The sequence below is a fragment of the Phacochoerus africanus genome, chromosome 14, assembly GCF_016906955.1.
Source record: "Phacochoerus africanus isolate WHEZ1 chromosome 14, ROS_Pafr_v1, whole genome shotgun sequence".
Lineage (NCBI taxonomy): Eukaryota > Metazoa > Chordata > Mammalia > Artiodactyla > Suidae > Phacochoerus > Phacochoerus africanus.
Genome location: NC_062557.1, coordinates 7,717,656 through 7,740,600, shown reverse-complemented (window position 1 = coordinate 7,740,600; position 22,945 = coordinate 7,717,656). Strand labels below are relative to the sequence as shown.

At 45.0% G+C, this 22,945-nt stretch overlaps 2 protein-coding genes across 6 annotated transcripts in view; one reads left to right on the top strand and one right to left on the bottom strand.

The window, feature by feature from the left end:
• Positions 1-5,007, top strand: part of COG1 (component of oligomeric golgi complex 1) — a 14,635-nt gene extending 9,628 nt beyond the window's left edge. For 2 of the 4 annotated variants that reach the window (XM_047758361.1, XM_047758364.1), the window contains 7 exons: positions 412-558; positions 1,025-1,186; positions 2,337-2,464; positions 2,932-3,040; positions 3,474-3,583; positions 3,663-3,741; positions 4,823-5,007. In XM_047758361.1, the coding sequence (XP_047614317.1) occupies positions 412-558; positions 1,025-1,186; positions 2,337-2,464; positions 2,932-3,040; positions 3,474-3,583; positions 3,663-3,741; positions 4,823-4,960 (873 nt within the window). In that variant the 3' untranslated portion in view covers positions 4,961-5,007. Of the gene's footprint in view, positions 1-411; positions 559-1,024; positions 1,187-2,336; positions 2,465-2,931; positions 3,041-3,473; positions 3,584-3,662; positions 3,742-4,210 lie in introns of all 4 variants that reach the window. The other 2 variants (XM_047758363.1, XM_047758362.1) reach the window with 2 other exon arrangements.
• Positions 3,851-22,937, bottom strand: FAM104A (family with sequence similarity 104 member A). 2 transcript variants are annotated; one of them, XM_047758375.1, is made up of 5 exons: positions 22,643-22,937; positions 17,819-17,918; positions 9,899-9,902; positions 8,842-8,900; positions 3,851-6,218 (listed from the first exon to the last, which is right to left on the bottom strand). In XM_047758375.1, the coding sequence occupies exons 1-5, from the start codon at positions 22,861-22,863 to the stop codon at positions 5,988-5,990; spliced, it is 615 nt and encodes a 204-aa protein (XP_047614331.1). In that variant the 5' UTR covers positions 22,864-22,937; the 3' UTR covers positions 3,851-5,987. The 2 variants fall into 2 exon arrangements, with proteins under 2 accessions (XP_047614331.1, XP_047614330.1); XM_047758374.1 differs by lacking the exons at positions 8,842-8,900; positions 9,899-9,902 and having other exon boundaries at positions 22,643-22,933.
• Positions 22,938-22,945: the final 8 nt, after the last annotated feature.

Below are 22,945 nucleotides of genomic sequence, written 5' to 3'. Positions count from 1 at the left end.
GTTACTTTCACTTATCTCTGCCAGATAGCGCAAGTGTAAAAACTTCCCCATTCCTTTTAGCCTAGATTTTATAAGCAGAAACCTTGGATTTTTTTTTTTTTTCCTGCTATCTGATGAGACTGAAAGACTTTCTCCCTAGACAAGGGTCTCTGTTTTCTGCTCTTCAACCTACATATCACAATCCCTGTAGTCTCAACTGGTGTCTTAAGAGGTGCCCTGTGACACTGTAGGGTAGTTAGTAACAAAATTCCCATTCAGCAGAAGCCACAGGAAAAGTGAGCTTTGCTGCTTGCCATCCTACGCAGGACCTAAGTGGTAGAAGCTGCCACCAAAATTACTTGAGTAGTTTGAAACAAACAGAGCTCCATAGGATCTGATTGACCTGGACGGGTATTTGCTTTTCATCACCAGGTTTTGGCTCATGGATTCACCCAGTCATTACTGTTAGATGATGCTGGCTCAGTCCTGGCCACAGCCACCAGTTGGGATGAACTAGAAATTCAGGAAGAAGCAGAGTCTGGCAGCAGCGTCACGTCCAAGATCCGACTCCCTGTCCAGGTAAGCAGGTGCCTCTGTTAGGAGGCTGTGCCCCGAAAGGGGGAAAGCTGCCCTGTGGATAGGAATGAGACTTCAGAGATAATTATTCAACAGACAGCTTCTGAGGAAGAGCTGGAAGTACTATGTTGACTCTTCTGGGGGCAAAGTGAGCGTAGAGTCAAGTAAATAAGACTGTTGGAGGAGTCAGTTGATGCTTCTTTCCTGCTGCAGCACAGCTTCTGTGCTAATTAGAGAACCACTTACCCTGATGTGAAATCAACAGTGGAAAACAGTGCCAGGTTAGTCCCAGGCCACCAAGGAAGTGACAGCAGACGTCACTTGTATCTGTTAACCGGTCTGCTCTGAAGGGCCCCCGGGGGAGGTCAGGGTCCTGGCTTATGAGCCTAGTTGGGACAAATGGGTCCACTTTTACCACGTCTCATTAATTCGTGCAAGCTGGCAACTTGACACTCTTTTGTTCTTTTAGCCGTCCTGGTATGTACAGTCCTTCCTGTTTAGCTTATGCCAGGAAGTTAATCGGGTTGGAGGCCATGCCTTGCCAAAGGTGACGCTGCAGGAGATGCTGAAAAGCTGTATGGTTCGAGTAGTGGCCGCCTATGAGAAACTTGCAGAAGAAAAGCAGTTGAAGGTAGGTGTGTGAGTTTATTTCCCCCTAAAAACAATGAAAAACCTTAGCTTTTTCTTGGATTTGGGCAGTTCGCATCCAGGAGTCCAGGTGTTAAGGACCGCTCGCCCCAGGCTATTCTCATGGGTAGTGGTTTCCAGCTCCACTGATTCCTATGGGTCAAGCAGCTCTTCCCTGAAAAGGCCATTTGGTACAGGCGGCGAGGACGAACTTCCGAGTAAAAGACCTGGTTTCCAACCCAGCTCTGCCGTGTGGTCACTGCCGGCTTTGGGCAAATCATTAACCTGTTTCCTCTTAATCAAGCCTGGTCACAGGATGGGGTGCTCGGGTGGGTGGAGTGTGAGGAAGTGGAACCAGTGGCAAAGCACAGCACACCCTGTCGGGGAGCTCCTGACCCCTAGCCCCCAACCCCCTCAGGAGCTGGGAAGCCTCCGTATTATGTAGAGGTATGGTGTAAACTCATTTCATTAGCAACAGTTTTTCTTTCCTTTTTTTTTTTTTAAGTCTTTTTAGGGCCACACCCACAGCATATGGAGGTTTCCAGGCCAGGGGTCAAATCAGCGCTATAGCTGCCAGCCCAAGCCCCAGTCACAGCAAGAGGGGACCGGAGCCTTGTCTGTGGCCTACACCACAGCTCATGGTAATGCCAGATCCTTAACCCACTGAGCAGGGCCAGGGATTGAACCCATGTCCTCATGGACACTAGTCGGGTCCGTTATTGCTGAGCCACAGCAGGAACTCCCTTTTGGGTTTTTTTTTTTTGCTTTTTAGGGCTGGACATGCGGCATATAGATGTTCTAGGCTAGGGGTCGAACCACAGCCACAGCAACTCGAGTTCCGAGCCATGTCTGCAACCTACACTGCAGCTCAAGGGAACGCCAGATTCTTAATCCACTGAGTGAGGCCAGGGATCGAACCTGCGTCCTCATGGATGCTAGTTGGGTTCTTAACCCACTGAGCCACAATGACAACTCCAAGGCTTTGAGTTTTGCTAAAGACCACATATCTAACATAATTTGTTTTTGTTATGAGATTAAGCGGGTCTTATGAGTACAAAAAGCTTCTGAAATAACCAGCTGTAACTCAACCAAAGCATGAAGCTGCTCATTCGGACACCTCTCTGAATGAGTGGGTATGGGAAATTCATTTGCAGAAAGAAGGTGCATTTCCAATGACCCAGAATCGGGCACTGCAGCTGCTTTATGATCTGCGTTATCTCAACATTGTGCTGACAGCCAAGGGTGAAGAGATGAAGAGTGGCCGCAGCAAACCAGACTCCAGGTACCCACCCCCCCAGGGCCCTCTCTTCCGCATCTGTGTAGCCCTTTCCTGGGAAGCCGCCAGAGCCACCCTTTTACTGCCCATGTGTCGTGTTTGTTTTAAACAGTAAGCACTCATATTACCAGCAAGATAAATAACGGCCACCTGCTGGATAGAGTCCACGGCCAGGTGTGGGAGGTGAACGCACGCCTCTCTCCCGAGTCAGCCTGCAAACTGCGGGGTTTAACTTGAGTCTCTGGTGCCCTCCCCCCAAAATGACATGGGGGAGGAATGGACTTGACCCAGCCATCCAATCGGGTTAAAACTCTTGAGGACTATTGAAGCACAAAAATCAGGACAGGTGGTCCCGAGTCAGCGATTAAGGAAAACAGATGTGGTTCCAGGATCTTGTCAAGCATTACAAGACCCTGAGATTGGTTTCGGGCCTCAAAAACTCTGGAGACTAACCAACCTAATCCTTCCTTCAGGGTTGAGAAGGTGGCGGACTACTTGGAAGCACTCATCGACCCGTTTGACCTGGACGTCTTCACGCCGCACCTGCACAGCAACCTGAATCGCCTGGTGCAGCGGACGTCTGTAAGTCCGGGAGCAACCGCTCGGTGTGAGGGAGGCGCCGCAGGCTCCCAGTACAGCCGAGCCCGCCCCAGCCCGTAGCAGTCCAGGAAGCAGCGTGGAGGGGCTGAGACACAGGTAGCGAGTTTCGTCATAGGGGCTGAAGGAGGATCAGGTCAGACCTCACAGCCGAGGCAACCGTGATATGACCCCTTTAGTTGTGGGTAAGGATCGCTAAGGTTTCAGCCAGGCCTCAGCAAGAGGAATAAAACCAGAGAGCTCCTGACTCTGAGATTCTGTTCCCGTGGGCAAGGGTAAGAGTAATTCTGAGGCAGTAACACACTCAAAAGAGCACTCCCCCAAAGGAAACGGAGTAGCGGCTCATTACCGACAGAGGTGATTTTCTTTTAACTGGAAGAGAAAGCACAGTCTGTCAGCAGGCTCCATTTCTCATCAGGTGCTTTTTGGGTTAGTGACTGGGACAGAGAATCCCTTCACCTCCCGGAGCGGTACCTTCAACTCCCAGGAGCCCCACAACATCCTGCCACTGGCATCGAGTCAGATCAGGTAATGGTTCTGAGAGGGTCTTGCTGGGCCCCACAGCTGCCTGTTTACGCCACTGAAATCCCTTCCTTTTGTCTTGGAGGTTTGGACTTCTTCCACTGAGCATGACAAGCACTCGAAAGGCCAAATCAGCCAGCAGAAGCCTCGAAACAAAAGCCCAGGTTAGTGCGGAGAACAGGGGTTCATCCCAATTGATCCTGCCCCTGTTTCCCACCAAACCACCCAGTCAGCTCCCCTTTAAATAACCGATAAAGAAGCAAGACGACAGGATGCACTAATGCTGTTTTAATGGCGGCATAATATAGAAGTAGTACACGGCGTCACTAGCTCGAGCTCATGGAACTTGTAAACGATGCCCATTTACACTGTCGAGTAGCCTCGTAACAGAAAGGTATCTCAGGCTGCCAAAGCTCTAGAAAATATGCAGGACAGGATGGAGGTTATTTCTTGTGTTTAACAGGGCAAAAGAGTTAACTGCTAACCCAGCACTATGATTGTACTTATTTGGGAAAAAAACTGTTTTCCTTCAGTGATGGTTTCGTCTTTCATGTCTTTTAGTTGGGTGGGAAATAAAAGGAAATTTGCTTTCTCGAATTTCACATGTTCTTGTTAACACACGTCTTGTTTCAGTGGGCTGCCATCCATTAAGCCTGCGAGAGTCCTCCTGGGTATTTCCGAATTGTGTTCATGTGTGTTTGAGAGCTCAACAGCTGGTCTTCTTACAGCATTTAGTCATTGTTGGTTTGCTTTCTTGTTAGATAAAATACTAGCAATGTACCCTTTCCGTATTCCCTGCCATCAAACCCATTAAGATCCAAAATCCTCATCAAATGTCTGGTTCTAAAACTTGGGAGATGGTAATAAAAAAAAAGGAGTTCCTACACAAACCACCCGCTCGAGAAGCATGGGCCCGTGCTGTAAGCTTGCCCACCAGTCTCCATGTCTGCCCGTAGAAACCGAGCTTTCGGCTCTCCCACGGCAGAGGAGCAGACCCAGGAAGGGAAGTAAAGTGCTTACCCTCTTCCCGTAGTCCACGTCCTCAAATTGCAGTTCCGTCACATAATAAAATCTCCTTCTGTCCCATGTCCTCCTCACATCTTGACAAAGAGCCAAGTCCCCTGACCAGAGCTCTGGGCGCTTCTAGCTCTGCCTGTGTGCTGTGCGGACTGCGGGCGGCGTGGAGGGTGAGCAGGTGGGGGACCGCGTGGACTCTAAGGCACTTTCCTCTCCGTACAATGGCAGGTTGTCCCCCCGGCACTCCCCAGAGCAGATGACCCGAGGCATCCTGGCTCCTTGTTCAGACAGCTGGTCACTGAGGAAGAAGACTCATCTACGCCTTCGTTATTCAAGCTGGGGTGGCTCTCTAGCATGACCAAGTGACATGGGACAACCCATCTCTAAATAAATACTACACGTTATTTCTTCTAGAGGTGCCTCTGCTCCTTTGTTGCTAAGCCACACCAGTCTTTCCAGTTGCAGCAGTGGAATGTGGCCCCAGCCACTGCTGGGGGTTACTTTAAGCATGACGTGGATCCTTGGCCAGTAGCTTCACAGCACAGATAGCGTACACTGTCGGCCTTCGCCGGCGCCTTAATTCTCGACCCTACGAGGTGGAGTTAGCATTGAGATCACGGGAGCTGCTGCTGCAAAAGGCTGTAAGACGAAAAGTCCTTGTGTATTTCTTGACTGTCGGAACTAAACTGTTTTCTAAGTCTGAGATGTAGGCTCTGGAGGAATAACGGTAGCAAGTTATCTGGGAATCCAAGAGTCTGAAAGACCTTCTCTCTGGGAATACAAATATATAACGAAGAGAGAAGAGTTTCCCGGGAGGGAGCTTAGTTGCACAGTCTAACTGGGATCTGGTTCTTCTGTCCCAGAGGACAGAGTACTTTCAACAGGACATCTTCATACTAAGAGGTAGTATGGCAATTAATTTCAGTGCAAGACTGAATCAAGCTTTCTCTATTTTGGAAAAAACTTAGGTTTTCTTTCCATGGAAACTAGATACTCTTCACTGGTTTATTGAATTTAAAAAAATTGAAGATCCCGCATTGTTAAAAGGCCTTTTTACACATAGTAGAATTTCTAATTGACAGATTTGGAAATCAGTCTGAATTGGACAAACTATGGATTCAACACACAGATGAGATTTCCTCCTACTGTTACCTTGACATGGATTTGATACCCACCCTCAAAAGAATCCTATAAAAAACTGCTTCGAAGCCCCTTTGAAATCGCAATAGTGCAGCAAAACCACAAGTAAACAACGGCCTGTTAACCTGTTATTTCAAATATAGACTGAAAAGCCAACAGGCATTTTTTGTGCAATTTTTAAAAACATCATAAGTTGAAATATCAAATCTGCACAGCACTGTCCCTTCACAGAAGGCAAGAAACAGCCGGCCCGTCATGTGGGCGGCCGGCCTCGGTGCTGCAGGCTGTGGAAGTGGGCCTCCTTCAGGGTCTGGTTGATGTGGAAGTACGGGCCTTGGCACAGCGCGGACGGCTCGGGCACGGGCTGCGGGGTGTGGGGGCTCGACCCGCTGGCCAGGTGGTTGAAGCTGCTTTCTGGCCCACTGGCCCGGTCCGGGCTGTTGATGCTGCTGCTGCTGCTCCCGCCGCTGTCGCTGCTGGAAGACTGGAAGGAGGAGAAAAACGGCATCACGGTCAGGCTGTTCGGCTCTCAAGGGCTTTCACTGTGGTTTAACTTCACATCCCCTGTTTTTCCTATTCCGTTTGAGAAGGACCAGCATCAGAGCATACACTGGGCTTTAGAGTTTACAAAGCCTGTTCACCAAAGATTCTCCATTCTGTCCTCACACCTGCCCTGTGGGGTGGGTGGGAGGACGACCCCTGTTACACATCCAGGAAGAGGCAGGCTCCAGACTCTAGCACGGGCCTGCCACACGCAAACCCCTTCCGCTACATCTGAATTCCATTATGCAACTTCTCTACCTGGCTTGTATCCTGCATCCCAATAATTCCCAATAATCATAGCCTCCAAGGGGAAGCATCAGTCCCTGGTACAAGGTATAACAAAGTTGTCCTCCTAACAAATAGGGTGGCTTCTGGGTACAAGTTAAAATGAAAAACTTGAGGCAACTTTGTGGTTATCTCATGGGCATGAAACTAGTCTCTAAATGTGGAACACATATCCTGGAAGACTTCTTTAAACTGAGGTATACTTGCTGTATGGTGTTACATAAATCACAGGTGTACAATATAGTGAATCACAAGTTTTAAAGGTTATAATCCACTTAGAGTTATTATAAAATATCAGTTATATTCCCCATGTTGTAAACTATCTCAAGGTTTGTAATATCCTAAAAGACTTGAATATACATATACTTCTTGTAAAGTTATATTAGCATTTTTTTAGCCTGATATGTGTATATACATATATGCATGTGGGTGTGTACACATGGGTGCCTAAATTTTATTATTTTAAAAAATTTTTTTGGCTGCACCCATGGCATGTGGAAGTTCCCAGGTCAGGGATCAAGCCACAGCCACAGCAGCAACCCCAGCCACTGCAGTGCCAACATGGACTCCTTAACCCGCTGTGCCGAAAGAGAACTCCACTAAATTTTATTTTTAATGTCACTAACACGTCTTGGTGTTGTAGTCATCTTGAAGAAGCTACTCAGAAATCTCCTTCCTGCCTGTTCTGGGATCTTAAAAGGGAAGACAAAGATAAGGGCGGATCCCTTTCACAATTACAGTGTGTTACCGTTTTAATATTCTATTTCTAGTAGATGACAACCCCAATAACTTGATTAGCAGTATGCTTCTCTGTTGACAACGCAAAACAATGTTGTGCTGGAAGAAATCAATGCATGAGGAAGTCAGAATTCTAGTACTTAATGATCTGGTGTATAATTTTTTTTTATTAATTTAGCCCTTTGATACATCTAAATTTATGTTCCCTTAGACAGAAACAGTGGTTTTGAAATGTCTGCTTACAACAACCACTTAAAATCAATACCTAAGAAAAAAATCCCGCGTGGCTGTGGCTGTGGCGTAGACCGGCGGCTACAGCTCCGATTCGACCCCTAGCCTGGGAACCTCCATGTGCAGTGGGTGCGGCCCTAGAAGAGACAGAAAAAGAAAAAAGACTGGAAAGAAACAGATCATAGTAGTTAAGTTAGAATGGAGGAATTATAGTTGGTGATTTTTTTCAACCCTTTACTACAACTTTTTTGTAATGTGGTTCTTATGCATTTTCTTTTTTTTTTTTTTGTCGTCTTTTTGCTATTTCTTGGGCCGCTCCCTCGGCATATGGAGGTTCCCAGGCTAGGGGTCCAATCGGAGCTATAGCCACCGGCCTACGCCAGAGCCACAGCAACGCGGGATCCCAGCCGCGTCTGCAACCTAAACCACAGCTCACGGCAACACCGGATCCTTAACCCACTGAGCAAGGGCAGGGACCGAACCTGCAACCTCATGGTTCCTAGTCGGATTCGTTAACCACTGCACCACGACGGGAACTCCGTCTTATGCATTTTCATTATAAAAATATATAAATAAAATCGTTTCCAGATAGATATTTTAAGGTGATCACAAGTTACGTCTAACCACACACACACACACACACACACGTGTGTGTGTAGTCTTATATGAGGTGGCAGAGACAGCAATGGTCAAGAAAAGCTTCCAATCGTAAGATTTAACCAAGAATTAACAGGATCCGTAGGTCATTTGGAGGTACTTATCCTTAACAGGTTACATAGTCTACTGCCCAGAGGTAGCAGGAAGACAACCCATAGTCTTACTACTGAAAAATTCAGGAAAGCATGATGGGGAGTTCCCGTTGTGGCTCAGCAGTAAATGAACCCGAGTAGCAGCCATGAGGACACGGGTTCGATCTCTGGCCTCACTCAGTGGGTTGAGGATCTGGTGTTGTCACGAGCTATGGTATAGACTGCAGACGCGACTGGGATCCAGCATTGCTGTGGCTCTGGCATAGGCCAGCGGTTACAGCTCCGACTGGACCCCTAGCCTGGGAACCTCCATATGCCCCTGGTGCAGCCCTAAAAAGACAAAAAAAAAAAAAGCATGATGGACTAAACAGGGTCAAATGGCAGAGTTCACAACAGTTACTTTTACTTAAAGACTGAAGTCAAAGCCAATTGAAAAACAAAGCCTGTTTTACATAAAGGCCTTCCCTAACCTAGCCCAGAGTCAGCCAGGCCTGCCCTGGTGCAGCTGGCGAGGCCGGGACAAGGTGAGGAACAGGTCGCTAGGCCAGGTGAGAAACCCACCGTGCACAGCACTTTGTTTCCACTTAGTCTGTTTTCTTTACTGTTTCTCGTTACAGGTACTATGAAAATTTAAGGCAAGAGCTAGAATCAGTTTCTAGTTAAGTCAAGTTTCCATCTCATATTTATTTCACATTATAATAGCAAAGGTACACTCTTCTGGAAAAAGATAAAAATCCTTTAAAATAAACAGGTTAGAGAAGATTTCTGTACAGTAACTATTAAAAATGGGAGGGGGGAGAGATACACCTGCAATTTCTAGTCCATTTTAAGTGTCTTATAATTAAGATTTTAAAGACAGGTATAAAAATGTTTAGGATGGCCTTGTTTATAGAGCTAAAAATGGGAAACAACCTAAATGTCTAAAAATAGGGAAGCTGGTTCAATTATAACATATGTACATCAAGTATAATATTTAATTCATAACAGTGAGTTTTACTCAGCTGGTAACTGATGACAGAGATGTACACATACCAAGGCAGAAAGATCTTTAACATATTTTTTTATGTTACAATGTACAGTACATCTGCTGGTTTTTAAAGTGTCGTCTTTAATGTGTACACATACATACACCAAAAATATTCTGGAAGGATATACATGCCAAAATATTTTGAATTTAGACCTGCTACTTAAAAAATATATTTTTTCTATAGCATCTACAAAAAATATTTCTTTTGAGGACAAAATATAGTCATGAGTAAGAGAACTAAAAAATGCTCCCACAAAAGAGTTACTTCCAACTTTAAGACTTCAGTTACTTCTAACTTGAAGACTGAGACTGAAGCACATTGACGCTGTCAGTAAGATTTCAGGAGGGTGGTTTTGCCTCCTAAAACTGCTTAAGAACCTCTAAACTGCTTCACTGAATCACTAGCAGGCAGCAGGCTGATGATGTTTTTAGGCATGAGACGGAAACTATACAGAACCTGGGACTCGGGGTGAACGCACTTGATATGTTATTTTAATACATATAAAACATTACATACATACTATCAACAAAGGTAAGAACAATACATCTCTTTCAAAGATGCACTGGTTCCTATTTCCTGCCAATGGAGACCAGTCTTGGCACTACTGGGGGCTTCAGGGGATGGCTCACCATATGTAGATGGACCAGGGTTTTTCAAACTGAGGGTGAAACTACCGGGGTGCGGTGGGGGGTAGCAACCAGATAATAAAAGAAAACAGCGCAGCGTGGTAAGGGTGATTGTTCTGTGAAGGTTTTTTTCAAGGATACACAAGCACATCTGGTATATGCACAGGGTCACAAAATCTAAGACTTCTATGGGCCTGGGTCAAAAAAGTTTGAAAGTTACTGTAATGGGTCTTAACATGTCAGCCATCAGAGTGGTCTAACTTCATGGGGTAAAGCAAAGATCATTATTTCATTTCAACCCTAAAGGCATAAAGTCAAATTTTATGTCTCTGTCATAGTCTTAAGGTATACGCAGAAATAGAGGAGTTCTCTTGTGGTGTGCGGGTTAAGAATCTGGTATTGTCACAGCAGCTCAGGTGGCTGCTGTGGCGTGCGTTGGATCCCTGGCCCAGGAATTTCCATGTGCCACAGGTGCAGCCAAAAAAAAAAAAAAAAAGATATACAGAGAAATAGACATACAAAGAAATAGCACTAGGACTACTGAAGCCTATGGATTTATAAAACCAGAAAATTGAGGAGTTCCCACTGTGGCACAGTGGGTTAATGATCTGGCTCATCTCTGTGGCATTGCCAGTTGGATCCCCTGCCTGGCACAGTGGATTAAGGATCTGGTGTTGCCACAGCTGTGGTTTAGGTTGCAGATGTGGCCTGGATGCCATTCCTGGCCTGGGAACTTTCATGTGCCATAGGAGTGCTGGAAAAGGAAAAGAAAGGGGAAGAAAAAAAAAACCAGAAAACTTGAGTCAGGAAAAAAATTGCATTTCCCTGATTTAGTGGAGCTTTCCAGTGTCAGACTGCTTGGGGGGCAGTGGGGGATCACAACCGACAGTGCACGGTTCCAAAAACTACAGCTGCCAATTTAGTACAGAAATGTTTGCCATGTTACACTTGTACTTTTAAAGACAGCCAATTCTTTTACCCAGAGACAAGAGTCCAAAGGCTTTGGGACTGAGAAAGAGTCACCCCTGTGAACCCTAGCCCTGCGCCCCCGATTCCTGAGAGTCTGCTCTTCAGACAGTTGGCCGGGCTTACAGGTACAAAGTTCACCTTCTCTGCGCTCATGTTCCGTCCTGGCTTAGTGCTAACGTTGACCAGCGTATCTTCATGATGCCTGGGCATTACAGGTCATGACCTGTGAACTAAGAACCCCTTGCAAATCCACGTCCACAAGCACAATTAAGTTAGATTCTGACCAAGCGACTCCCAAGAATCCTGTGGTGAAGATCTGCGTGGAAGGGGAGGTGTCTAGGTTCCTTAGCAATAAGATCCACCAGGACATCCTTGTAACTGCAGACGCCCAAGGAAGGCTCAAAAGAGAACCATCACGATACAGTCTGTTTGGGAATCGCCTGTTGGGGTTTTCTTTTAAAGTGTACATGCCAGGGCCACACTCGAGAAAACATGGCTCAAAGAGGCACAGAATGTTCTACTGTCCAAACAAATGTCTGCATCCCTGCTGTGTACCAGGAGGCACTGCACCAGAGCTCCTGAAGCCTACGGACTTACATATGTACTCAATCGAGAACGTGGTGGCAATACAGCCACTGATAATGGCAATTCACAGCTCCCACGGTGGCAGGAATCCAGCAGTAGGTGGTGATGGAGAGAACTGGGAGAGGCTCCATAAGGAAAATGAAGGGTGTCTGAACCGGCTTAGAAGGATGAGGAGGAAGAAGCCGAGTGTGACAAACTGGGAGAAGCGTAAGAGCAAAATCGGAAGAAAAGAGTGTTTGGGGAGCAAGAGTGAACTGTGGTGGGGCTGGCGCTCCTCAGGAAGTTAGGGGGACAGACAGCACGGGAGAGGTGACGCTAGATCACCGAGGGCCCCGAGGCTGCACAAACAGGCTCTGGGCCTCCGAGGCCACTCAGACGTACACTTGGGCGCCAGGGATCTAGGGATGTGGGGCGGGGAAGGTGAGCAGAGGCAGCTGGGAAGGTCACGAACACTTTACGCAGGAAGGTTAAGTGAAGGGAGGACCCCGGGAGGAAAGGAGGAGACTTTCAGTCCAGGTTGACTCCCAGCACCCAGGACAACACTCGGTGCTCGGTCCCTGTTTGCTGAATGGAACACTGGGGGCCTTGAGGAAAGTGCCAGTGGCGCCAAGGAGGAAGCCAGGGTCCAGAGAGGAAAGGAGGGAGGGTGGATGGGCCAGCACCAGCCGCAGGTGAGCGGTCGAGGAGGAGAAAGCCCTCGGTCAGCGGAGACGGAGAGCCGGTGAGTTAGGACCAAAAGAGCACCTTCACAGGCTCAGGAAAGCGGCAGCGGATGTGAGGGGTCTGAAGAGGTGAAGAGCAGGGAGAAGCCCTGGAAAGAGCCTGCAGGAGCCTTGAGAGAAGGGCCGGCAGAGGAAGGCAGAGACGCGGTCCTTGGCAGAAAGGAGAATGTGGGTAGAAACGAAGGAACTCTAAAGGCTCTTTCTACTCAGAACCTTAGCAAGCCCCCCAGGCAGAACTGCTAAGTTCCTGAGTCTGCTTCCTAACGAGGCCAGAACAGGCCAGAACGGATGGGCTTCTTACTACCCACAGCTGTGCGCTGTCTCTGGATTAGAAAAGCAGATCCCAGCATGTTTTCCCTTCTCTCTGCCCCAGCTTCCCATCACATCCATCTCCCCATTCAGTGGCGCTCTTAATTTACATGGGCCTCAAGAAGAAAAAAGACACCTCACTCATGGGATTGTAGACTCCATTCCTGGAATGAAGTTCATCCTAAGGCCACTGGAGAATCTGGATTAAGTGCAAGAGATGCTCCTGGCCAAGTCTATCAGAGTCTCTACTGTAAAATTCTGTGTTCCCAAAGGGCCCAATGACTGAAGAGAGCTCCAGGTCTGCCACTACCAGTGAGACCATAATCCCAAATGGATTCAGTGGGCTGGTTAAAACCACTTTCTAAATAGGCCAGGGAAGAAAATACAGGTGATCATCTTTCTGTGTCAAATCCTTACAAGATAAAGTCGAATCGCATCATCTGTTTGAAGTTCCTTCCTAAAAACAGGTATGTATCCTCATTACTTAACAGACAACATTCAGTTTCACATGAAACCGCTTGGGGTAGCTTTTCATGCTGAGTTAGTGTAACATATTACAAATATTTCAAGGACTTGAACTGTGAGCAAAGTTTCTTAAGACATACACCAAAATTAGACGAAACTGTTGAAAGGACTGTTCCTCCATTTTGAATGGATCTTTTGGGAAGTTAATTTCAGAGTTAATTTGCTACAGGTTTTACACACAACCTTAACAGCCTTACCTCAGAATTGGCCAAAACAGTTCTGTCTCTAAGCCTGTTCCTACTACCCTAGGACAGATTAATGATGACAATGAGAAAAAACAGACTTAAAAATAGCTTCTCCAAAAATTATGCCAAATATGTCATCTAAATTCACTGTTAAAGAAAATCACCTAATATTCAGCTACTTCTTATCAGTTAAAACAAATGGATTTACAGAATCCTAATTTTAGGGGTTCCCACTGTGGCTCAGCGGTTATGAACCTGACTGGGAACCATGAGGATGCAGGTTCAATCCCTGGCCTCACTCAGTGGGTTAAGGGTCTGGCATTGCCATGAGCTCTGGTGCAGGCCAGCAGCTACAGCTCTGATTGGACCCCTAGCCTAGGAACCTCCATAAGCCGCGGGTGCAGCCGTTAAAAAAAAAAAAAAAAAAATCCTAATTTTAATGATACATGGATTCCCCTGGTTCTATTATTTTACCATGCCTCTACACTCCAAAAATATCTTGGGATTTTAGGATTATGACATAAAAAGTTTCCCTTCTAGTAGAGATGAGAAAAAGGCAGAGGCTCTTCCAATTAAGCCACTTCTGTTTTATTTCCACATTTTCTCATTCTCTACTTGCTGTTACTTCGATGTGATCTAAAACACATCAAAATGATTTTGATAAGTTAAAGGTATAAAAAAATGGGGGTCTCTGTATTATGAAAAGGTACTGCTTTCATTTTATGTAGCAGGACATAATATGTTTACATACCTAAAGCCAGATTTACTGAAAATGTCTAGTGTAACATGCAGATAAGGACACTCAAAGTAAAGAGAATTACTCCTATAAGTAAAGATACAACTCAAACCAAAAAGGCCAGTCCCTAAGAAAATGAATTTAAATAGGTTAAATCTAGCTAGTTTTTACCCCGTAACTGTCTGAGGTCAGGGAATAGTGCTACCTTTGTAAAGGTCCCAATAGGAAGATGCAAAGTGACAAATCACTTTACTTCGTGGTCACTAGAGAGAAAAACTTGTCTTAGATGTTAGCTACCAGGAATCATCAAGGATGGCTTTCAAAAAATTTTCTTACTCCTATACCTGTAAATTATATCTCAATTTAAAAAATAGTATCCCAAGGCTCACAAGTCATGAAACCTAAGTCATTTAGAGTTAAAATTCAAGATCATCAGTGCACACACCAGTTGGTTTTGAAAAAAACCACTAGACCCCAATTTCCTCACTTCTGGTAGCTAGAAATCTAAAATTGCTTTCTAGCTAACACCATGTCAAAGCATTTACTTGGAAAATATTTTCCAGCTAAAAAATGGAGGAAAATTATTCTTCTCAGTTCCTACGATTCAAGAGAAGTCCAAGACCTGGCTGCCCCAGATACAGTCAGCAAAGCCCCTCAGAACCTTGTTCTGCCTTCTGGGGGTCAGCACAGACCGTGCTTAGGAGGGAGCAGCTCCACAGTCCAGCTCTGGGGCTCACGAACCTGCCTCTTCCTAGCTGTGTATCTTTGGGCAAGTTGACTTTATTTTCCTGTGCTCCAGTTGCTCTGTCTGAAAAGTAGAGATCAGAGCACCTACCAAAACTGACAGGGAGAAAACGTACAAGCAGATTCAAAGTTTCTCTTTACATAATCTGCAAGTCACTTGATGTTCTTTAGCTTCCTAGCAGCTGGGAAGAGAGAGACACCTAATATCTCCATTTTAGAGATAAGCGTGATTTACCTGTGGCACAGTTCTGAAGAATTCAAACCCCGCTTATTTCCTGGTACTTGCCAGTATGTGTAATCAGTTGGGAGAAAAGGTACTTTTTGGAAATTAACTACAAATAACAATTTTAAATCTCCCCTGCAATGAAAAACTCATTGCAAATGAAAGCTCTTCATGTTATAAGAAAAAATTGTAAAATTATGTAAGTATTTCAGGAAAGACATAGGAAACAGTTTCTCTTACCTGAGTTTGTCTGAAAGAAACTTACCTTGGCCCTACCTCAGAATTAAAAGATACCATTTTCATTAATAATATATGTTACCATGTAAATTATCAAAATTAATAATTCATCAGTAATGACTTGTTTTGTTATTGTCCCCTTTATACACAAATGTCAGAAAGCAGACAAATGTCCCTAAACTTGATATTTTTATGCTGTAAACTTAATGATCTATTCCAGTGGTCACGATTCAATTATTCAGGGCTTAACTTTCCATTTTAAAAGCTTTCCCCTGCCCTCTGCTGCTCTTGCTCTCCCTGGCTTCACTCGGCCTCATGACTCCTATCTGTACCCAGGCTGACCCTTAGTTATTAGAAAGGCAATCTAGTCCATCCTGCCAACTCAGGACCACAGAGTGGTTTAACCACTGCATTTCTCTGGACAATTACAAACAAGACCCGAGAATCAACAGGTTGAATAACGATACACTGTTTTCTTCTGTGATACCAAAGCACTGGTGTTAGAGAGGAAGTGAAGGCCAATCTCTACAAACGGCAACTGAAACAAAACCAAAACTAATGTTTACTTTTTAAAAAAATGACAATCTGTACTCCTCAGAGCCCAAAACTGTGGATTTGAGGGAAAAAAATCAATCCAAAAAAAGATGTACTGGGAGTTCCTGCTGTGGCGTAGTGGGTTAAGGATCTGGCATTGTCTCTGTGGCAGCACATTCAACCCCAGGCCAGGCACAGTGGGTTAGGGATCCATCACTGCTGCAGCTCTGGCATAGGTCACAGCTGCAGGTCAGATTCAGTCTCCGGCCTGGGAACTTCCACATGCAGCCAAGAAAGAAAGGAAAAAAAAAAATCTACTGGAAAAAAATAAAAAATAAAAAATAAATAAAAGGAGTTCCCATCGTGGTGCAGTGGTTAACGAATCCAACTAGGAACCATGAGGTTGCGGGTGTGACCCCTGGCCTTGCTCAGTGGGTTAAGGATCCGGCGTTGCCGTGAGCTGTGGTGTAGGTTGCAGACGTGGCTCTGATCCTGCGTTGCTGTGGCTCTGGCGTAGGCTGGTGGCTACAGCTCTGATTAGACCCCTAGCCTGGGAATCTCCATGTGCCGCGGGAGCAGCCCAAGAAATGGCAAAAAGACAAATAAATAAATAAATAAATAAATAAAATAAAAATAAATAAATAAATAAAAAATCTACTGGAACTTATGCAAACATCATATAATGGAATTAATATACATACATAAGTAAAGAAATATTCCTGTTGATACCATGAAAGTAATCACAGACTTTTAATGAATAGTCTTAGAATTCAAAAGAATAATAGAAGCTCAATTCTGTTAGTTTTATCATTAGATATTCATGGTGGCCTCTCATCTTTGGTTTTCTTCCATCTGTAAGAGTCCCCAATAATCACATTAAAAAAGTTCAATTACCTCTCTGTTAATCTTAAGAAAAAAGTAACATGGAGGGGGAAAAAAGGCGATAGGAAGCTTTTCAAATGGGGATGAAAGCTATAGAAATCTAACTCTCCATGGAGAAGGATCTAGTCTGCACTGGTCCTTGGCTGCTCCCGAGGAATATCACCTACTGACAATTACTGACTTTTCTTCCCCTCCAGGGAGTTAACTTTGGATTTCTGGTAAAGACTTGATATAGGTCAAATCCTATTACTGAAAACTAAATAAAATACACAGTGTTTTGGTTGTGCAAGAATTATGACCTATCACCTATGGAATTCTGCTTTAAGTGATGAGGACAGGGCTCAGGAATCCTTGCCATTGTGGAGTTTCTCTCTTAGGGCAACAGCGCTAAGGGTCAGGTCTCAGGCACATAATCTAACAGCCTCATCCTTCAATGTCAGCTGCCCTTCCTATTGCAGACCAGCGTTCAGTGCACAGGAGGCAACCTGCAACACCCAGGAAACCAGCGTTCAGGGGCTCTTCCCCCATGCCCTCTCCACTCCGCCTCCCGCACAGAACACATAATGCGAACAAAAACACAAAAGCATTCAGAATATATAATGTACATGTATATTGAATATGTACATATATATACATTATATATTCTGAATGTTTAGACAGTTTCTCTTAAAATCATGGAAAGCATACCTTTAAGAGACATAAAAGCAGCAAAATACACTTGTCTTTTAAAAAAAATCAACATCTTGAAGAATCATTTTATTTTTTTGGTCACACCCACAAGCACACAGAATTCTGGGACCAGGGATTGAAGCTCTGTCACAACAGTGACCATAGCCACAGCAGTGACAATGCTGGATCCTTAACTAGCTGGGCCACCGGAGAACTCCAAAACACACTTGGCTTTAGGGCAATTAATGGTTCATAAACTAGTAGAAAATCAGCCGGCTTCTGAAATGCCAAATAGGGGTTCAAAGATGGGCTTTCAAAGGTCCATAAAACTTGTAACATACACATTTTGTATGAATATGTGCAGACAGCCATTTAGCTGGGGAGAGGGTGTGTGGCTTTCTCAAAAAGGCCATGACTCCAAAAAAAAAAAAAAAAGGTTGAAAACACTGCAGTCAAATAAGATCACTTTCCTTTATTCAAAGAAAAATTTTAATTACACAGAAGTAACTGAGTTATTTAGTTCAAACAATGAAAACAGCAGAGACTCTTGGCCACACTTCCTACCTCTGTGTCCCAGGAATCGTGAAAGACAGCGTTTCTACTACTCCTTTTGGTCTGCGGGGGGAGGTGGTGGTCTTCCTCACTGCCATTCCTTCTCCTTTTCCTGAAATTAAATCACAGGGAGGACAAAAAAATACAACAGCTGGTCCCTTGGACCCTTCAAACTGTAAACCCTGACAACAAATAAATTTGCACTCTTGCCTGAAAAAAAGATAAATCATCATGTGATAACCCAGTAGGTAAAAAAACTGGCAGTATGCCATCACTGGGCACAAAGAGCAAAAATATAAAATAGCAGCAGTAAGACTGAGCTTATATGAGTCCAACTAATTTCTAAAAAGGAGCCTGACAATTTTAAATACCTACTGGGAATAAATAAGAGGAGGGAGACACTGATGACTAAGCTTACAATCTAATTAAGGTTATCTTTTCCCACATTTCCTGAAATTACAATTCTAAGTTACCTAATTTTACTCCCGTCGATATGACAACATCTAAGGTGGGAGTGACTGCCTTTGCCTGTATCTGTATAAAAATGGTGCTACATAGGAATAAAATAGCATTAGAGGTCCATGGTAGCTTCTAATCTTTAATTTTCTTTCATCCCTAATTCTTCCCCAATTATCAGGTTGACACACAAGCCCTATGCCCTCTAATGTATTAAATGGCTTCTCTAGACAATCACTGGAAAGGCTGCTCTTGGACCCATTAACTTGATTATTTGGGCTACACCCCAGTATTATGATATAAATTATTTCTCCCTGTTGTTACTTTGAGATTTTAACACCAGCTACTTAAAATGTTCAGGTTTAAAGAAAAATAGCACATCTTTCTCAATCAAGTGTTCTAAGATGTACAATAAAGACAAAGTTTGTTTTCCATGCAAGAATCGAGTGTTGTCAGGCCTTCTAAATCCCAGTTAGAAAAGAGAAATAACTGAAAGGAGGTCGGTGAGATGGCATGGAACTGCGCTGTCCGATGGGGTAGCTGCTCATATATTGTTCACTTAAAGTGAAGTCAAAGAAAATTCAATGAAATGTAAAATCCAGTTCTTTAAACACTCTGGCCACCTTTTCAATGCTCAGTGGCCACACGGAGCTAGTGGCAACTATACTGGACAGCACAGATATAGACTGTTCCTGTCACTGCAGAAAATTCTATTGGACAGTGCTGGCTAGAGGCCAAATTTATACAAAGCAGCATAATCTATTATAATGAAAACTCTTCAAGGTTCAAATATCTATAACTGAAGGGGGAAAGAGCGTGTTGGAAAGTACTGAATTTGAACATCTAGTATCTTCTATACAGTTTTATTTCTATGTGAGTAGCTAAAGCTTTGAGTTGAGGTCTGGACATTGGAGAAAACTTAAGTTAACAACCCCAAGCTCAATCCTGTGTACTCCACAACACTCAATACACCTAACTTTACTAATTAATGAGTATGGAGCCAGCTTAGACTTGGAATGGTCTAATGGGTGTGCGGAGGACCTGCAGAGCAGTAACCCACCGGCAGAGGGCTGCACCAGCTGTAAAATAAGATCACCACTTCTGCTCCCTACTTTCCTCCCAGGAGATTAGATCTTATCTTGAAGTTCCTGGAGGTTAAAAAACTAGATGAATATCAGGTTTTAATAATCATTAAATGTATGTGCTAATGACATAGATTTGAACCAAGAAATTACTTTCATTTTAATATGACCAGAGAACTTTCATTGGAATGTGCTGCAGTTCCAGAACAATGTCTGATGTAAAGCCAGTTGACACTGAAAGAGAAACTCATCAAATGACAGTATGTGTGTCCCCAAACTCCTCTTTTATCGCTGTGCCAACAGATGACTGTGCTTTGGGCTGCTGCGTCTAACTAAATATATAAGCCTGTCCTCAGCTGTCCAATTTCCACATTTATAATGAGGGATGAAATATACCTTTCTAGTGACAAGACTATAACTGTCAAGACGATGGCCTGGTTTTCAAGACTTCGATTAAACTCTGGGACTGTCACATTAAATATCCCTGCCTAATAATCAGTTGATTTCTCAAGGTACCAGAACGATCTCTTTGGCCTCTTGGAAGTCCTCCCCTTTGGAGGAGGTACCGCATTAAGAATAAGCCCTAACCTGTTCTTCTTTCTCCTTTTTCTAGGCTCTTTGCAGACTTCATCCTTAAAACATTCTTCTATCAACAAATTGGTAAAATTGCAGCTTCATGCTCAACCCTATCCATACAATCAGTCAGATTACAGCTCTTAACATTAATGCCACAGACCAGGTTATAATTTAAGCAGCTACCCTATAATTGATTATATTCTCCCTGGCCATCCAGTTAAACACAGATTATCATTTCATATCTGTTACTTCTAAGGAGGCTGACTGCATCACTTTTCATCATTTCATTTCTCTCCAATCTTCCGAGTATGTCCTAGAGACTAAGCATAGAAGAAATCCTAGAGTATGCAGACTAGTGGTTTTCAAACTTTTTTAAAAAAATAACAGAATCCTTTCATCCTACCAAAAAAGAAAAAAAAAAAAACACCTTGATTTATGTAAGAGATAAAAGATCTGTTTTGTTTGCCTTTAAGGCCGAACCCACAGGCATAGGAAGTTCCCAGGCTAGGAGTCCGGTCGAATCCAAGCGGCAGCTCCCAGCCTATGCCACAGCCACGGGCAAAACACCAGATCCAGCTGCAGTTTGCTTGTGGCAACGCTGGATCCTTAACCCACCGAGTGAGGCAAGGGATCAAACCCACATCCTTGCTGAGACAAGATCAGTTTCTTAGTTTGCTGAGCCACAAGGGGAACTCCAAAGATCTGTTTTGATTAAAGTAAGGGCCTCATCCCACGCACCCACCCCTCTTTGAAAGATCACGTTTTAGACCAACCCTTCATCTTTTTTCTTTCTTTTTTTTTTTTTTTGGTCTTTTTGCCTTTTCTAGGGCCGCTTCCTGCGGCATATGGAGGTTCCCAGGCTAGGGGTCTAATAGGAGCTGTAGCCACCAGCCTACACCACAGCCACAGCCACTCGGGATCCGAGCCGCGTCTGCAACCTACACCACAGCTCACGGTAACGCCAGATCCTTAACCCACTGAGCAAGGCCAGGGACCGAACCCGAAACCTCAGGGTTCCTAGTCGGATTCGTTAATCACTGTGCCACGACGGGAACTCCAACCCTTCATCTTAAAATTGAGTTAACAGATCCAGAGACCTGAACTGACTTGGAGATGCTAAGACAGCCAGAACTGGCAGAGCTGGCCCAACATACTCCACAATACACGGGTGCGGAGAAACCCCTGCCAAGTCAAATGACTTCTTTTATAGTAAAGAAGTCACTGTGTAAAGATTGTGTGAACTTTAAAAAGAATCTGCTATTAGTATAAACACATTCAGATTATTTGTGTACAGTACCAGCTAAAAGGAATATTTTTCTGAGAAATATTTGGACTTCTTCACACATGTGAGACATCCCAAGGGACTATCAGACATACATACTGGGTTTGGCAAGGGGAAAAAAATGGCAGTTAGATCATGCTTACTGTACCTAAGGCTCTTGTGACTAATCCCAGTAGCATGTTGGTAAACTGGGCTCCTAATTTCCTATTTAGTCCACTCTTATTTTACCTACAAGTAGAGGCTTTATGCTCCCGCTCACCACATGACCCGAATCAATATGCAGAAGTTTGGAGAACCCCAGATTTTCACTACCAGAATCTTAATCCCATGAATTTACTATGCTCCAGACCAGGGTCCTTGGAAAGACTGTCAATTACAATGAAAGCCAATGGAATCAGAGAACAATAAGAAAAGATCCAGGGTCCTCTACCAAGGCAGTCTTATCTCATTCACTCAAGCCTCGCTGAGACGATTACGGAATACAAGAAAGAGCAGTGAACCTGGACAAACCCAGGTAAATTTACTGAGCTCTCTAAATATGTTTCCTCGTCAGAAAAAATTAAAGATTGGACTTGGTGATCTATAGTTTTCATTTCAAACTTCACGATGAGGGATTTTTCTGATTTAATTAAAGCTGATCCTTTTCATTCTGAGATCCAACGCCAACTCTCTCCTCCCCACCTCCAGAAAAAAAAAAAAAGGAAAAGAAATCACAGCTGGGCCCAGACTCTCCTCAGTACGTGTCAGGCAATCAAAACACCCCCTAGGCTAAGACTCAGGTTCAGGCTCGGAGAAGTAGTGGTGCGTTATGAAATAATCCCACCTCCCGCCTTCTGAGTCAAAAAAAAACGGCTCCGCATCCAAACAGTTTAGAATCCTGACAGTTCTTAATGGTACAGCCGAGAGAATCCACAAGCCACTTTGGTTATCCGCCTTTCTGTGTTCAAAACCGTCCAGGGCACCAGTTCTTCGGTCTAACCTAATCCTTCCCTGCTGCAGGGTTAAACCCAATCCTTCTTTCTGACCTTGGGGAGACGGCAGTTCCCTGCCCCGTCCCCTCACAGACGCCCTAAGGGCTCCCTCTCGAAGATCAGACGTTCCTCCCATCCCCCCACCCGCCTAAATTTAGGACAGGGAAGCTTTAAGGCTCTCTCCTCCAGGACCTACAAGACTTCATTCCAAATAGGGAAAGACAGGAAGAAATAAGATGGGATCGGGAGGAGACCTGGGGCCTCACTCCTTTAGCACCTTCAGGGACCAGGTACCTGTTCACCCGCACATCCCTCTCCCCTCCTCCCCGGACTGCAGCCCACCCAGAGGGAGACCCGCAGGGCCCACGCTTGCTCGGACCCCCCACTTCGCGCGCCCGCTCGGATCCATCCCCCAAGACACAGCATCGGGAGAGAGGCTGGAAAGAAAGCGGGTCCCCTGCGGTCTTACCTGGGGCGGAGACGCTCGCTCATGGCAGCCGGTGGAGGCGAGCGACGCGGCGCCGCGCCACCAGAAGAGGGAACTGAGGGTGTTGTGTTTCGGCGGCCGCCACGCCCACCCCCTCGGGCCTTAGCTCTCGCCGCGGCTCTGGTGGATGCTGCCGGCGGTGAGTACCCCTCGGTGGGACCCGTACCACCGCTACTTCCGGCGTCTGCTCCGCGCCCCCCCATGTCGCAGCCGCCGTGGTACCGCCCTCCTGCGGCTGCGCAGAGGCGCGAGCCCGACCGCGCCGACCGGTAACCCCGCCCACCG